This window comes from Amphichorda felina (assembly GCF_050947745.1).
Source record: "Amphichorda felina strain 45539 chromosome Unknown scaffold_4, whole genome shotgun sequence".
In the NCBI taxonomy this organism is placed as follows: domain Eukaryota; kingdom Fungi; phylum Ascomycota; class Sordariomycetes; order Hypocreales; family Bionectriaceae; genus Amphichorda; species Amphichorda felina.
In genome coordinates this window covers 2,038,145-2,055,043 of record NW_028145046.1, presented here as the reverse complement: position 1 = coordinate 2,055,043, position 16,899 = coordinate 2,038,145, and the positions used below count along the sequence as shown (strand labels likewise).

Below are 16,899 nucleotides of genomic sequence, written 5' to 3'. Positions count from 1 at the left end.
ACAAGGTATGAGCGAGGAACAGATGAGGAGCCAGAACAAGGTCAAACGAACCAGATCTGTCCAAATCCAGAGTTTGAAACGCGTCAAAGTGGAGGGGAGGGTCCCCTGCTGCATCCCCATGCGATCATGGCGATGGCTGTGTTTATGCTGGGCGTTGGAGTCGGCGAGGTTGGGAGGTTGGGGTTTTGGGAGTTTGAGAGTTGACGAGATTACCGAGTTGAGGTGTTTGTGGGCTGGAAGCTGCCGCCAAGTTGGCGATGTCGTTGTTCAGAGAGAGAAGGCGCGTTGGCGGTGGGCGCCTACCCATAAACGTACGAGTACGTAATACATGAGGATACAGGTCAGGTACGGGAGAGGGTAGGTGCGATAGAGCACCGCACCCAAAACGCTGCACCGCTCTGCAATGCTATTTTCCATTCTTTCATTCTGCCATTCTGTGAATTTTTGCAATTCCTCCATCAGTACGGAGTACCGTTACGAGTAATACTCCAACACGCTATGCCGCCAGACGCGCTTCCGCGCTCCCGCGTTCGCATGAGACGTTGTGGACTTGTGGTCGAGGTCGACCGTCAACGAAACCTGAGCAAGAAACCGATTAAATCAGGGAACTGACCCGCGTCGACAGGTCGTGTTTCAGATGTTGACTTGGATGACCGAGACGACAGGGATGGGCGCCCGACCAGCAACTTAACCAATCAGCCCACCGGCCCACGGAAACAAGTTACAAGCCACAAGCCCAAACCGCGAGACCTCACCAAAAGCAGGCCAGGGTAGGTATCCCACGTACAACAGAGGTACTTCGTAGCTTGGCCATGGTGTTGTTATACGAACCCTCCCCAGAGGTGCTCATATGGGCTCTTGCCAGATTCCGACCATGACGGCGACCATGCAAGCCCAGGTCGTACAGAGTACGGCGACGAGAACAAGAAAACGCCTCGTCGGAGCAGTGCACATAGGGACATGCGCAAGACATGAGATTCCCTTGGCTGGGCAGACGAGACGCTTGGGCATATCAAAAGCCCATGCACTCGGCGTAGCACCGCAGTCGACGGCAGCAGTAGCTATTTTTCCCCCTCAAGCCCGCTCCTGGCTGCAGCGCCGTCTTTTTGGAAGAACAACCGAGGGACGTTTTCCTCACCGACCATGAGCGTGTCGGTCTATGGCGGTCTACGAGTACTATTATGATTCTGTCATGTACTTGCACGAGTACCTACCACGGGACCCGTAATACATAGGACGAACCCGACGGCTTGCCTGGAGCGGAACGGAGCGTTGACCTGGTGCAGATCCAGAACAAGGGCGGCTCAAAAGGGAAGTTGGCGGCTTTGTGCCTTTCAAATCGAGCGTCATCAAGCACAGCCGGAACGCGCTAGAGGACGATGTTGTGCATTGCAAAGTCGCATTGATCTGAAGAAGGCCAGAAAGGGTGCCCGATTTCAAATTCCACGTTGGAGCCAAGAGTCTCTTGGAGGCTTGGATGTTGCATGATTTGCATCTCCTCTGGACCGGATCTCGATGCCGCTGGATACAAGCATGTGAAGGAAAGGCACCGAGTCTCCGGGAAACCGCAACGGTGGACTTTTGATAAGTCGACGTCGCCCCAACGGGCAACAGGAAGCACGTTGCTGCGAAACAATCCGAGACGGCGGCCAGACGGCCCAAACTTTAGCACCACGAGCCGCCGTCCAGTACCACCAACCAACGACCGTTATGATGGATGCTTCACGATTGACCCTGCATCCCTGGGCCACCTTCCGACATTTAGCACTCATAGCGGGCCTGGCCATCCGTGTCATGGACCATGGTTGCCTTCTCGCCTGCAGCAGCTGGCGACGCTGGCCAAGCCGGCGACCCAAGCCTCCTCAACGCAATGCGCGCCACCGGGCCCACTGCTCTCTGTCCATGACAGAAATCCTGCATCCTTAGGGCCGTCGGGTTCTTCTCGAAGCGCCGATGACCAGCAGCACGATTTCAGGGCTGGGTGTAGTACTGGTAATTAAACGGCTTAACGGAGACGGCCGTGCCAGCGAGAAGGCACAACTTACAAGGGCATAAGTACCTCGGAGAAGTTGCACCTGCACTTGCAGGCCGTGTTCGAGCCAAAACATGTCCCAAGCGGAGAATTGATTTATATTGACGCATTCACCGACGAGGCCTCTCCAAGTATTATTATTACCGGTTTGTCAACCTGGCAGCCGCGTCTGCACAAAAGTCGGAAACGAGGACTCATGCGTCCTTTCATCTCAATCAATATGGCAGAGGTCCCCAGTCCGTTTCGGGCGTCGACTAGCCGATCGCTGTCGTCTACCCAATCGGGCAATGTCCCCTCGCGCTTGTTCCAGGGTCGACGGCTGGACCGTTGGACGTTGTTCCAGATTGGAAGAGGACCTCTTCACTATAGCGCGGCACGTACAGTAGCAGTGTCTCTCAAGTGACTCGAAAACAAAAAAAGAGTGATGACTTTGTCCACTCATCGCACTCGGACCAGGCGGCTCAACAGTCATTTCCAGCTTGCTACCTACGACTCGCAGTACGTACTCTGTACATTGCTACTACTATGTACTACTACTACTAGTACATTGTACGTACTACTGGGGACAGTTGGAACTCCAGGCCCCCACACCTCAGTGACAGACAAGGTCAGGGCGGCCAGACACAGCCAAGCCCAGTCAGTGGCAGTGGAGGCGGTACATAGTACGAGTACTTAGTGGTCAGTGGGCAGTGGCTAGCAACAGAAGGACGAGTGCAGTGATAGTAGAGGTAGTATCCGTAGCAGCGGATGGTCGTGGCTTCGGACGGGTTGCTTCTGGCTGTCATTCTTCCACGCTCTCTCACTCTTTCAACCTCTCACACCCTTCGCCCCTCCCCCCCAACTAACTGGCACAACTGCCGCCCGAACCACCCACAAGCCTATCTCTACCCGACTTAACCTTCGTGGCTGTTCTTCCAGGGATACCTCGATACCTCTCACACTCCTTTGCCTCTGATACACCCTCCACGACCGGGGAAATAACCTAGGGCACCCTCTCTTCTCCACACACCAACACGACACGACAGGTCAGGTAGGCATCTCGTCCACACGCTCGTTGTAACGACGCCGTCTTCTGTTAAGCACTCTGGCGCCTCGTCCACTTCGACTGACCACCTGTCCTGTGATTTGGGCAGCCTGGCCTATCTTCGATCTCGAACTCCCCAGCCCGGACTCCTCTTTCCGGACTCTCTCTGTGGTCCTGTTCCTCTTTGGGTGCCGGCCTGGCCCCGTCTTCTTTATATTTCTTCTGGAAGCTGTTCTCTTCTCGACTCTCGTTGTGCGACAGTTGTTTCTGCTTGGCAACTCACGATCCTCTCTCACGCCTCAGCTTATCGATATTCATCCCATTCGGTTTCGTTGAACGATTGGCACTACCACAGTCCGCAGCAACCAAAGAGGGCCACGAGCACGAGCTCTCTCGTACGTGAACATTCTTATTACTACTTGTAGGTATACGAATAGCGCACACATGCCACATCTACCTACCCGTAAGGAACACACTGCCCTGTTTTCCCCGGTCTTATGCAAGTCCCTGCGCGCGGTGCTTAGCAGTTTGCATTGCTCTGCCCTGCACGCGCAGCTGGCTGGGTACACCCTAGCTCCTTGTTGGTATCTTGTTTTCAACGGGGACCTGGGTCTCGGATGACCTGATCTCTACCTATATCTTCTGTTGGAAACTGGAGCACCCGAGAATCGAGATACATACCACTTTTCGACTCTGTTACCCACCCTTCCCCCTTCCACTTCCCCTCATCCGCTCCGTCAAGCTGACACAGCTCAAGCCTCTTCTTCCTTCATTCAACCCCCCCACCCCAAGGGCCCCAATCGTGGTCACCCCTCGGCAATCACAATCCGCCAAATCTGCTCCTTGACCCATCAACCATCGTGAGAGGAGCGGCAAATATCGACCGACAGGCAGCCCAAGGGCCCAAATTCCAACCACATCTGACCGGAGACCGGCATCCCGCCCCCCGGCCAAGGTACCTCGCCTCCCCTACATACTTAGCATACTGGGTACGGCCCTCGTCGTACCAGGTAGCTTGTCCTATTAGGTACCACCCCCAGTACCTCAACTGAGCTGGACCCCCTAGCTCTCTGAGCAGGTAGGGACAGGACCTCGTTGCTCCGGCCGCTACCTCTTACCATATTGGTCTATACATGATCTATTCATGACGGGCAGATGAGGTTGGACTTGCTAGTCTCCAAGTCCCATAGACCCTGCTTGTTTACATTGCTACCTTCTCTGAGCTGGCCGCCACATCCAGCTCCGTCTGCTTGTCCTATACAAAGGTTGTACTCGCCTCTTCTACTATTCTCCTCTCTCCCCTTTGGTCTTTCTTTTATCTGCTTCTTTCCATCTCATTTTTCTCCTTTTTCCTTCCTCCCACTTCTCTTCTCCCGTCACTTGTACCTTCTCCTTCCCCACACTGCGCCCCTAATGTGATCTCTTTGCTATTATCCTTGTGTTTGGATTCACTTCCCCTATCTGCCGTTGTGCTTTATTTGAACTTACACATGCCCTTGAAGAGTACCTTCGGAGAATCATTAGAGAGTCCTTCGCCATACATGGGACTTGCACCACAGCAGTCTTCATCACGATGCTTACGGCCAAACAGCCTCCAGTATACGGCTACCAGTCTGTCCATGACCTGCCAACGCCGCCCTCCGCTTCTCGACCTTCTCCTCCTCTCGCGTACCCAGAAGCCACTTACAGGCAGCCTCCGTCCCTCCGGCGAAGCCAAAGCCCAGTGACACAGCCAATGTCGGCTCCTCACCGTGGTTTGCCTCCCCCGGCAGCCATGACCTTGCCACATCAGCAACAGCCGCCACCGCCACCACCACAGCAGCAGCAGCAGCAGCAGCACCAGCAGCAACAACAACACCACCACCACCACCACTCTACAGGTGGTAATCATCCGCACTCACAATACCACCATCAACCGCCACCGCCTCCCCCCCAAAACCACCCTGCACCTCCACATCAGAACCACCCAGCAGCTCCGCTCCCGAACCACCCTGCGCCTCCACCTCAGAATCACTCTCCGGGGGTGCAGGGCTGGCCGTCCCTGCCCCCTCCACCATCGCAATGGCAGGGGGCTGAGGAGTCCATGAGGAGTTGGCTCCAGACGAGGGCTGAGGAGGAGAAAACGAAACAGGAGGAAGAGAAGACGAGGCAAGAGACCTTACGCCTGGAGCAGAGGAGGATAGAAGCGGATATGCTACGTTCCTCTCTCGGAGGCGGCATTCCACCTCCAATGGTGCCCCTGGTCTTCGCTGGGATGGGAGGAGGTGGAGTTCTATCTCAGGCAGCCTTGGAATGGGCACAGCAGTTCATACCTCCCTCTCATAACCATCAGCTACAGCTCATGGCGCCCCAGGGTGCGGTAACACCTCAGAACCAGCGTGACCAGACCGGTCAGGGCCATGGGCAGTATGGAACTTCTCAGGGATCGGGGCAAGCGGCCGGAGCGTATACACCGCAATCTGGATCACCGAATAGAACGAGGGCACCGTCGACGACTGGCGCCATCAACCACCCGATTGCCCAGGTCGCGAACCACCCGAACCTGAATACAAATTTTCAAATCGGCGGCGGGAACACGCAAGCCGTCCACCAAGCATATTCGCAACTGCCAAACCACTCAGCCCAGCAGGATCCAAGCCCATCCATCTATTTCCACCACTGGCAACCACCGACTTCGCAAGCGGGGGGTAGTTCAAACCGAGCAGGATCTCCTTCTGGTTCGTCCAAGATCAAGAGAAAGAGAGAGCCTTCTGACTAACGTGGTGCTCTGTGATACTTGTAGGGGACGCTACTAAGAAGCGCAAGGCAGCGGGAGAACAACGATCTCGATCTCCGGTCCCGTTTGCGTCATCGTCATCGTCCAACACCACGGGTACCAACCCAAAGCATAAGAGACAGCGAAGCGACGTATCGTGGTACCGTTCATCTTACGGGGCGCATGATCGGGCAGAAGAGTCGGACAGTGGGGCCAGAGAGAAATCGCCCGCCCCCCCTGGGTCGAGGGAGAGAGCGCGAAGTGAGGCTGGGAAACATTCTGTTTCGTCCTTGTTATCGACCGATCCCGCGGAACCAGTGCCAAGGATGCATCAGAGTGTAAGCGACCCGCGGTCACAGTCAGGACAAGCCGGAAATTCAGTACAGTACCACGGTGGCGGGGAGAGTCCGGCAGCGAGAACATCTTCGCCCAACGAATCCGATCTTCCTCCACAGTCCAGAGGCTCACAAAGAGGTTGATATGCCGATATCTCTACTCATGTTTAACGATGGATGAACATTCACGAGACTTATGAAATGTACGGAATGACTGGCCTTGCCTATCCGTTGTTTTATTTTCCGCGAATTGGGTTTGCCGTTGTGCGTCTCGAAGGCGGTGTTCTTTTTACAGAAAACTCGCAGGGCAGATGCTCTTATTTTCCGGACCTTCCTTATTACCTATCCTAGAATGGGAGTGGAATTCAGGGAGGCTAGTCTATCTGTTTGTCAGGGTACTTTGGACCATGACCTGCCTCTTTCTTTTGACTTATTGGTGTATTGCTACATATCTATTTCTTTGTACATGTTGTTCTTCCTTGGGTTTGGGGTTTCTTGCATTATTGATAGCTGGAACAGGGCACTTGGAGAAGGCATAATAGGGCGAGGGGCATGGGCTGAAGGGAAGCTAGGTATAGGACATGGTGGTAGTACGCGAGCTGTTGACAGACTCAAATGACAACAATCCCTGGCCTGACGGGGTTAAGCGTTGGCCAAAACATAGTACTTCGTATTATTATCTTACCCTGAATTGTGGAAATGGGAGCGACGAGTGGCAACCCGCGGCCCTCTGGACTCGGGATGCGGATGGCCGTGATCCGCGCGTGGACATGACCCTTGATGTGGGCATGGATGCACGCAACCGCCTCGCCCTACCCCGTCCTCATGGTCACAGGCCAGGCACCGACCATCCTCCGAAGACTTCAGTCTCAGGTCGGCCAGACCTGCGGCCTCCCGGTGAGTATCAACACGGAAGGCCGCATGCCGCAGTCCCTAGCTGTGGGGAGGACAATCCTGAGCCATTGATGCCCACACCGCCATTATGCGTTGACTAGATAACACATTGGACTTCTCTCTGTTAAGACATACGGAATACCGCTCGAAGAAGCCAGGTACCGTATACAAATCAGAGGGCTCGCAATACACCCATGGTTGGGGTTGTAAGATGAGATAATCATATGACTGGATATTCACGCGCGGATAGGACTTAGCCGAGGGATGGGGGGGGGGGGGGGGGGGGGAGGAAGGGGGGCAAGGGGGGAAATCAGCAGCCTGCGACTAAAAGCCCTGGACGGAACAAGGAACAAACAAGCGCGTCTGCTGGGTGTAATTGTATGCGCGCGTACCGATGCAAACCTCAAACGAGGGGCGAGGCTGGAAATTAAACATGGCTGCTGGATAGTGGTTGGGCCATGGAGAATGGGGGGGGGATGGATCTGCAGTTTCTGATATATAGCAATACACACTACCTATGTATATATGCAGCATTGTATTTTTCTAGCCACACCAACGAAGTCTGGTAGTATTACTGTTATGTACATATGTGGTTGGGATATTGGCTAAAGTGGCACACAGGACTTGCCTAGAAGGGGCATGACGGCGGCAGTGTCTGGAGGAGTTATTTTTGGGGAAAAGCCAGACAACTCTTGGCAGGGGTCTCCTCTCCCCCCCTTCCCCCCCCCCCCCCCCCCCATTTTGCATTGTCTTCCGCACTTCTCCGAGTCAATCCGTCGCGGCACGATATTGCGCCGCGGCGGGAGTGGTTATATGTATTGCCGCGCGTTGGTTGATGACCTAATATCGCCGTCCCCAGCCTGTAGGCTTCGCCGAGGCCCCGGCGAGCTCCGGGGTTCCGGGACCGGAGAGCCCCACTCGGAATGCCGGGCGCACAGACCACCATCAGTTCTTGGGTTCGGTCGGAAAGAGCTTCCTTAGTGCACTGATATCAGTGTTGTAATATTCAACCCCCTACAACAAACCCTACCTACATCTCTATCATTAGGTAGGTACTGTTACAGCCCTCGTCTAGGACGCTAAACACCCCATCACCATTATGGCAGCCCGTGTCCTCCTGATTCCCTCCCTTGTCTCCTCCAGGTCGGAATCGTCGTTCCATCACACACCTCATCGCCAAGATGGCTATCCTCTCTCAGATAACCAAAGCCCAAATCCCCAACACAGTTCCGCTTCCTCTATCGGAGCAGAACAGATCAGTCGCGTCCCCTTTGACAAAGGAAAAGGGGTTCCTGTTGAGGCGCCAGCGGAGCCAGGTCCGCGAAGAAAGAGGAAGAAAGAAAAAAAATTATATGTTGGGGGGGTATCGAGAGCTTTTTTTGACAAAAAACGCTGGGGGGGGGGAAGGCCCTCGGGTTGTCGCTATTCAAATGCACAAAGGGGAAAAAACAACATCGGCTAAAAGGCCGATTATTCGCTGTCAAGGTGGTAGGAAGGGGGCTTGCTACGCCTTCTTCCTACGTTGGTGGGCCTTCCACTCGGCCTTGGCGACCTTCATGAGTAGGTCCTCGTCCTTGATGGGGATGAAGGACGTGAGCGCCTTCATGGCGTTCTCAAAGTCCGAGCCCAGGAGGATCTCTCGCAGGGCTTGGATCAGTGCTGCGCTGGCAGCGTGGAGGATGTCGAGACCCGTGGATGGGGGGGAGGCAGCGGCCGACTTTTTGCTGTGCGACTTTGCCGCCGCCGAGTCCGAGGGGCTGGTGCCGAGAAGTAGAAACACATCCCAGACGCGCAGCTGCGCTGGGAAAGGGATGGACAGGTTGAACAGCGTTAGATACCAACGCGTCCCATAGGCTGTCGAGTCAATGCCCTGTTCCGTCTATCGATTGGTTAGAGAGGCGCAATGGAAAGAGGGAATGTAGGGGCAGAAGCTTACAAGATGCTTGGCCACGTCCTTATGGAGCCAAGAATCCTCAAACTCTCTAAGGCCAGCCATCAGACCTTCGAACCCGTGGCGGTACAGCCGCTCCAGGCCGCGGAGCTGCCACATGCGGACCAGCATGACAAAACACTTCTCCTCGTCAAAGTAGCAGAGGAGGGTAGCCCCTAGGGGTGCCATTCCCTGGACGTATCCCGTCGCAGGGAAGTATATGGACAGGGCGTGGAGGACTCGGAACAGTAACCTCTGCCCGCCCTGATATCGTCGGCGGAACATGATGTGGCGGCCAATAGTCCGCGGTACGTCCAGGTCAATCTGGACGTCGTCAGGAGAGCTATTCTCCTGGAGGCGGTGGAAGTCTGCTATGATCTCTTCCGTCGATGGCGATCCTGGATGATTCCTGGCGCTGGTGTCGAGGAACGACCACCAGGCTGCGGAGCGCCAGCAGTCGGGGACGCCCTTCCACGTCCTCTCGATGAGCTTGGGGTTCTTGACGTCGAACTCAAACTCCATGCCCTCGCCCTGCGCTCCCTTCTTGACGTTCTTGGCCATCTTGCGCCACTTCTCCGATCTCTCCCACTCCTTGCGCTTCAGCGCCTCGGTGATCTGTTCCACCCGCGCCTCCTCCGCGACATCTTGGAGGCTCGGCGACACCGTCAGCATGTCACCCGCCTCGTCCATCCACCGGCGATCGCGGTTGTGCGGCAGGAGGTTGCTCGCCTGCCGGATGACGGAGCGGTGCGACCGGAACGACACGGCGGATACGCCCGAGTGCTGCGTGTTCAGCGACCTGGCGGAGACCTTCCTGCTCGGCGGGCGCACATCACTCAAGGCCGACGGCCCGCCAGCGGCCCCGTCTTTCTTCTGAAGCACATTACGCCTAGACTTTCTGGGGTGGAAGCGCGCCGACTTCCTCTCGGTCGGGGTGCCCAGCCTAGAGGACGCGGGGCGCGGGGGCGCGGTGATGAAGCCGTAGCGGTCGACAATGGCGCCGTCCAGGTCTTCCCAGTCCTCGAACCCGCCGGCCAGATCCGTCTCCTTCCTGTAGGCGCTACTAGGCCGCAGCGAAGAAGAATCGGCGGATTTTGTGGTATTTATGGAAGGGGCGAGGAGAGCAGGAGACCTTTTGCAGAGTGGACGAGTCAGCACGCGAGTTCGCTCCCGGCAGTGGACAAGGGGCACAAGGGGGGGTCCAAGGAAAATCATACGGGTGGTCGTGGGCATCCTCCTCGGCCGGGGCCTCGCCAATGGGGGCCTGGGATGGCTCTCCAAGCGATGATGGCGATGGCCCGCCGCCGTCTTCCCACCTGATGGCATCGCCAACTGCATAGAGCGATCTCACCTTTTGAGACTCCCTGTCGACGTCGGCAGCCAGGACGCGAATATCAGGTGGAGGACTTAGAAGCTGCTGCTTCTGCGGCGGCTGCGGCTGCGGCTGGGATTCAGCTTCGGGGTTTTTCGATGACGGGGGTCGCGATGGGGATTGCGACTCGTCGGGCTGAGGTAGGGCGTCGGGGGCGACAGAGCCCGTGTCGGGGAAGTCGCTGCTGATGGGGCTTACGGAGCGAGGGGCGGACTCTGAGGCTGGCGTGGCGCCCGGTGTGAGGTTGTTCGCGGGCGTAGAGGAGGCGTCGTCGTCGCTGGCTCCATTGTCGAAGCTGGGACGACGCTGGGAGGAGGAGGAGGCGGCGTCCATGATGGCGCCGTCGAGGCTGAGGGCGCGCTTGCCGCCAAACATGACACTGCCGCGGGTGGAAAAGGAAAGCGAGGCTAGCAATTCATCGTCGAGCAGGCCTTCGGAAGGGAGGGAGACGCTGAGGGGGCAGAAGGGGATGGTGGTGGAGGGCTCGGGGTTGGTGTCGCGCCGGGGACGACGATGGGTTGGTGCTGGCGCTGGATGCGATTGCGATCGGGGAGAGTTGAGCTGGAAGGGCCCTCTTTTCCAGAGGGAGGAGAGCAGGTTTTGGGCGCTGGGGGCTGCAACCGGCGCGGCACCAGCCCCAGCACCAGGAGCAGCGCCAGGAGCAGCACCAGGGCCAGCGCCCATCCCACTGATCCCAGCACTGGTGGGGGCCACCCCAGCGTCGTCAGCGGCGGCTTCAGGGGCTGGTGAGCCCCGCACCAGGGGGGCTTGCGCACCAGCCTGCGCTGCCCGCATTGGTGGGTTTGCCCGGGTTGGCGGGTTTGGCGCTGAGACGCTGGCGTCCGGAGTAGAACATGATAAACCGGTTGCTGTTGGCTGTTGGCTGCTGCTACCACCACGGCTGAACCGCTTCCTGCTGTTTTCTCCTTCACCATCCCCCCAGCCTGGCAGCAACGACACAGACCGCAGGCTGAAGCTCTTGGCCAGATTCCTCCGGGGCGACGAGCTCGTCGTCGTCGGCATCGGGACCCGTGTCACCGACATGGAACGAGTCTGTCGTGTGGCGGCAGGGCGGAGCGAGGCAGGAGGACTGGGACGCGCGCCGGGATCCGACATGATGGTTTCAGAGCTCGTCGGCCGAAGCTCATGATTCGCAACCACCGGTGTCAACGTCCCCACGCTGCTGTGTCCATCGGAATCGTCGTGATTCACGGGGCCGACCAGGTTTATCAGGTCCTGCTGTTGCACGTCGCCAGAGGCTGAGACGAGATTCGTGGGGCTGCTAGTCGGCAGTGGTGAGAGCGGTGAGATGCCACCGTCGTCGTCGTTGCCGTCCCAGCAGTCCTCGCAGTCTTCCTCGCTGATGGTGGGCGTGGACGACGAGCTGGCCGTGGCGCCGCCGTGGCCCGAGTCGCGCTTCCACTCGTTGAGAGCCGTCGCCGTGCGCGGCAGCACGGGGCGCTGCCTCAGCGCGGGATGCTCCTCGGTCGGGGGCGCCACGGAGCCCGGTGGAGGCATGACGACGATGGGGCTGCTGGGGCCGGACGACCTCGAGTTGGACCGTGACCGCGACGATGCCGACGAGCTGGGACGTGACGGGCTGCGGACGGGGTTGATGGTGGTGACGGGGGTGGGGGCGTCGCCCCAGGCCGTCTTCTCGTACCGGATGGCGACGAGGTTCATATCATCTCGAAAGGAGGGCCTTCGCACACCCGGACGTCTCTTGTGCCGCACGCTCCCTGACCTAGGAGCGGCGTCCATCGTTGTGACGGATGGTTTCTGTTGTGTGTGTGCGTGTGGGTGTGTTGTTGTTGGTAAGTGTGTGAGCGAGCCCAGAGTGGTGAGGTGAGGTTGCGCCCAAGTGTATATGTGTGTTTGGTCGTGTAAGTGAGGGCCCAGGTGAGACTGAGGTGAGAAGAGAGGGATCTTCGTCAGCACAGCGTGAACAGGCGGAGCCTCAACCAGAGTAGGGTCCCTCTTTCTTTATGGCACTGCATGCGAAGAAGATGGATGCTGCATGCAGATGCGGTTTGCGGAGGTGACTTGTGGTGGCAGTGACGGTGATAGGAGTGTAGTTGATGATGGTGCGAGGGAGAGACAAGAGACGGGAGCAATGAGACACGGGACTGCGAGGGATGGAAGATGGCGGGACAATGGATCATGGCAGTTACGCTAGAAGAGAGCAAGAAAGAGAGAGAGAGAGCCTGCACTACATGAAATAAGAAGAGCTCTTGAGACTACCCTCAATGGGCTCGCTCGACGGTGAATACTCGTGACGGTGAAAGTCCCCCTCTGCCAGATGACTCCATCCATCAGGTGCCACATCACCAGTACGTACCTCTGAACCAGTGCAGAGCAGCCCAAGAGAGGCCCCAACTTCCCAAAGGCCCCTCTCTCTCGCCCTTCACCGCAACAACACAAACGCACTCGCTCCCAACCGCCAACAACCGCCTCTGTTGCCAGCGCACGGCCAGGTCACCAGCCGCAGGCCCAATCACGCGCTGCTCGGGCCCCCGGGGACCTGCAAGGGAGTCCGTCCTGCAAGGTACGCAGCAGTAGTACAGTACCAACCCGCTCGGCCCCCTCCTCGGTCGTCCTCTGGCCCTTGGCGGCGGTTTGTTGTCGGGCCATGGTTCTCGCTCGCTGGCCAACCTCGCACCATATCGACCCAGGCGAGCAGCAACCGTCTGCGGCGGCGGCGGGCCTGACCGCTTCTGGGGAACTCGTTCGCTCTCAGCTCTCCTCCAGCTTGCCTCTGCTCTGCTCTGATGACTCTTCTGCTCCTTCGCCCGAGTCAACCCAGGCCGCGCTCCCAGAAGTCGCCGAGTTGCACCTCAGCAGTAACATACGTACTTCCTGAACTGGTTCGCGACAGCAAGGCCCGGTTCGTCCAGCCCAACCCACAAGGGCCGTTCGTTCCCCCAAGGCAAGGCATGAAACGACAAGAGAGGGCGGCGAGATGATGTTCATTTGGTAATACTACTGTGTATGAGTTATTATTACATGGGAGGAGAAAAAAAAAGAACTCGTGACTCGTCCAAACAGATGCCAGGGGACGCCTTTCTTCCCTTCCTGCTTCATTTCATTTTGGCGGCATCTTGCAGTATTACGGTACGTACCACGCCATGTGTGCGGCTCTCCTTCGACGTGGCAGCAGCAGCCCGCCAGCGCATCTCCAGATCCACCAAACCCCCTGCAACGGGCCTATGGCACCACCACGTTTGCCTCACGTTGCCTGCCATTGCCTTTGCTGCATTTGTCACTGGGCGGCCATCGCATCGGGCAAGGCCCTTCTCGATTTGGGAGTCCCGGAGAAGGAAAATTACGGGAGGGAAAAGAAAAGAAAACTACACCATGTCACCTGTGTGGCTCCCCTTCCCATGTGGATGATGAACCATATCTGCGTAGAGTTCCCATATGGCATCAACTGTAATTCATTGAGCATCGCCAATCACATGTTTTGTCCCGATGCCGACTACCTAGGCGCTCCCTACCAACGCTGCAAGGCACGACCTCGACTGTATCCCCAGACGACCCCAGGGGCGCCGTCGCCTCGACGTGGGAGTTTCTCCCATGTTTGCTTCTCCCCACCCCGTTGGCCTACCTGCCACCACCAGCATGGGAGCGCGCCGCAAGCCTTGTCGTCCCTTGCAGCTTGCATCGCAAAATTCCCCCCTCGGCCCGTCTGCGACAGAGCCGGCTGGTCCCGACTCCCCGGTGTGCATACTCGTAGGGATATTACAGATTGGCGAAAAGAAGCAAGTCTTTAGCTCGACCTGCCAGCCCTTGGCTTGGACTGCTGCTTCCCCGTCGCGCCGACGTGGCAGGACGTACCGCCTGGGTGCCCCAATCCATGACCCCATGTCATTTCTGGCCGCGCGTGCTCCGTCCCACCAGCCGTTCATACCTCTTCATTTTCCCAATCCTTTTCCCCGAACATGGGCCCCTTGCGAGCGCCGCTGACCTCGAGCTTCTCGAGGAACTCTGGGGGCACCGTCGGTATGTACTTGCGCTCCCGCTCCCTGTTCACGCCCCCAAACCCGGCCCCGTATGACACTAGCATGTCGGTCACGGACGGCAGAGTGAACGGCAGCATCAGGGCTGGGTCGAGGAGGAGGTTCTCGGGGGCGTCGTCGTCATCGTCCGAATCGTCGTTTCCGTTCGGGTTGAGATTGTGGCCCGGTGTACCCTGCGTGCTACCCGGGGTTTCTTGTCCGTAACCGTTAGACCGGTTCCCCCTTACCGGTGTAGCCGGTGCGCTATCCGGGAGCGGCGACGCGTTCCTACTGCGCCGTCGGTCACGCTTGAGGGCTGCCTCCCTTTGTATGGCCAGGATATATCTCAGTGCGCTCTTGGGGAGCCCCTTCTCGCCAACTTCCGGCCGGTAGTGGTTGGCTGCGTGGATGAGTTGCTGGGGCGTGAGCCGCTTGAGCTGTTGCAGCGTCCCGACCAGAGCCTCCAGGTCGTCTGCGCCCAGGGACGAGAAGCACTGTAGCCACTGGAGCAGCTGGATCACCGGCGCAAGGTGCTGCCTCGCAGCATCGGCCGTCGTCTCACCCGAGGACTTCATGTCGCCCGCCTCGTAGTGCTCAGCCTGCCTATTGTTGGACCGCGCCCAGTCCTCCAGTATGGAAATATTCATTCGGATCTGCATGGCCTTGGTCCTGGCCAGATACTTCCTGTTTGACATGATCCTGTTAAACAGCTCCGCCCCGATCCAGTAGATTAGTTGAGAAATGATTTGCGCTGTGATGACTGAGTGTATGTCGTATAGATCCAGGACAAAGAGTGTCGATGAGAGGAGCGACGTCACATTTCGGGGCGCTGGCTTGGCCCTTTGTTTGGGCGAAGGAGGCCGGAACCGCTTCTCCAGCGGCTCCTCCTTGACCGTCGCCTTGCGTTTGAACAGCTTCCACTCGTTCTGGAACGTAATATCCTCGAAGCCTGGGATGATCTCGTGGTCAAGCATGGCGGCGTCCAGCACCTTATCCAGCCGACGTTCCGCGTCCCGGACGATCAGGATGAAGATTTCGTTGATGAGCTCGGCGAGGTGTGCCTGGAACTCGGCGGTTGCCTCCACTAGCCCCGCGTCCTTCTTGAGATAATGCAGGAGGAGTGTCGCGTTTGATATCCAAAACGCCAGTATGGTCATGTCCCACTGGGACCTCTCGACCACGTCGTTGATGCGGTCCATGGCAGTCACCAGGAGGCGCTCCAGCAGGTCGGGGCTAGAATGGTAGTGTGCGTATCTTGCGCTAAGAAATATCATGTTGGCCGGCACCGGTTTCTGCGAGGGCGATCGTTGCGGCGTCATCTTGGTAATAACAATGTCCAGTATGCGGTCGAGCTCGTGCTCCTGGAAGACGAACATCTGGTCGTGCAGGCACCGGCTCCAGTCGAACTCTTGCTGCTCCTCCTCGAATTCATCGGCGGGCTAGGGTCCGTCAGCATGATAACACCTCCACACATAACAGCCGGAACAACCTACCTCGGGCTGGTCATCCATACCCACGTTCCCCAGGTCGACTTCGAGGTCTCGGGCGCTCTCCATCATCAGCCTCCGGCGCATCTCGTTCTCGGCCATCTCTTCTTCGAATTTGTCCTGGGAGAATCCAGGGCTGTAGAAATCGTCCGTCACACCGGCGTTTCCGATGTTGTAGCCGTTGTTGTGCAGATAGTACGACATCTCGCTGTCGGGAGGGACAAAGTCAAAGGCCGTCCGCCCCGACGACGTCTTCTGGTCCGACGACGCGCCATTGTCCAGCAGCAGCTTGGCTATCCCCTTGTGGCGGTTGGTCATGGCCCACATCAGGGCACTCCACTGGTTTCGGTCCTGCTTGTTCACGTCGGCGCCGGCTTCGACGAGTACTTGTACCACCGGCTCGTGGCCCTGGGGATACAAGTCAGCCACTGAGTCTGAGAGCAGAGAGCAGGGAATGAGATACTGACAAAACAGCTGGCGTAGATTAGAGGCGGGGTGCCGTCTTCGTCTGGGGAGTTGACGTCGATAAAGGGCTTGGCATCGCCCCCCAGCAACTTCTTGACCCTCTCGACGTCGCCATTGCTCGCGGCCATGTTCAGCGCCTTTTGCAGCATGGTCTTCTTCTCGGAGTCGGAGAGCTTGTCGTCGTTGATGATGGCCTGCTCGTCCTCCAGGTCGGGGCCGGAGAGATGGTTTGCCTGGGCGGCGAGCATCTCCATCAGGCGAGTATCGCTGTCCTTGGGCGCCCTGGGGGCATCGTCGCCGTATTCGGGATCGTTGAGGGACAGGTTGCCAAAGTTGAGGGGCTTTGCCAGCGCGGGCGTGGTGAGGAACTGTGACTCGCCTGTTCATGATGGCGGGGGTTAGTCGGCTAGTTGGGAGAGCGGGCGGGCATGGCGGAGCAAGGCCGAGGGCCGGAAGCACTCACCTTGCCAGCCATCGTACATCTCGGTCTCGCGCACATAGTCCTCGACGGGGGCGTGTGTCCGGTCGTCGAGGGACTGAGGGAGGTCTGAGGGCAGGGGGCGAGGCTTGTGGTCGCCCGAGTCGCTATCGGGGCCCCCGAGATCCATGG

The 16,899-nt window shown here is 58.0% G+C and overlaps 2 protein-coding genes across 2 annotated transcripts; both read right to left on the bottom strand.

Annotated features, from left to right (window-relative positions):
* Nucleotides 1-8,544: 8,544 nt before the first annotated feature.
* On the bottom strand, nucleotides 8,545-12,103 carry ACO1O0_004422 (uncharacterized protein; the record flags this gene model as incomplete). Its single annotated transcript, XM_083193861.1, has 3 exons — nucleotides 8,545-8,919; nucleotides 8,977-10,102; nucleotides 10,188-12,103. The coding sequence occupies 3 exons, from the start codon at nucleotides 12,101-12,103 to the stop codon at nucleotides 8,545-8,547; spliced, it is 3,417 nt and encodes a 1,138-aa protein (XP_083050809.1).
* A 2,140-nt stretch (nucleotides 12,104-14,243) lies between these two features.
* On the bottom strand, nucleotides 14,244-16,897 carry ACO1O0_004421 (uncharacterized protein; the record flags this gene model as incomplete). Its single annotated transcript, XM_083193860.1, has 4 exons — nucleotides 14,244-15,776; nucleotides 15,831-16,232; nucleotides 16,292-16,668; nucleotides 16,753-16,897. The coding sequence occupies 4 exons, from the start codon at nucleotides 16,895-16,897 to the stop codon at nucleotides 14,244-14,246; spliced, it is 2,457 nt and encodes an 818-aa protein (XP_083050808.1).
* Between the last annotated feature and the right edge of the window lie 2 nt (nucleotides 16,898-16,899).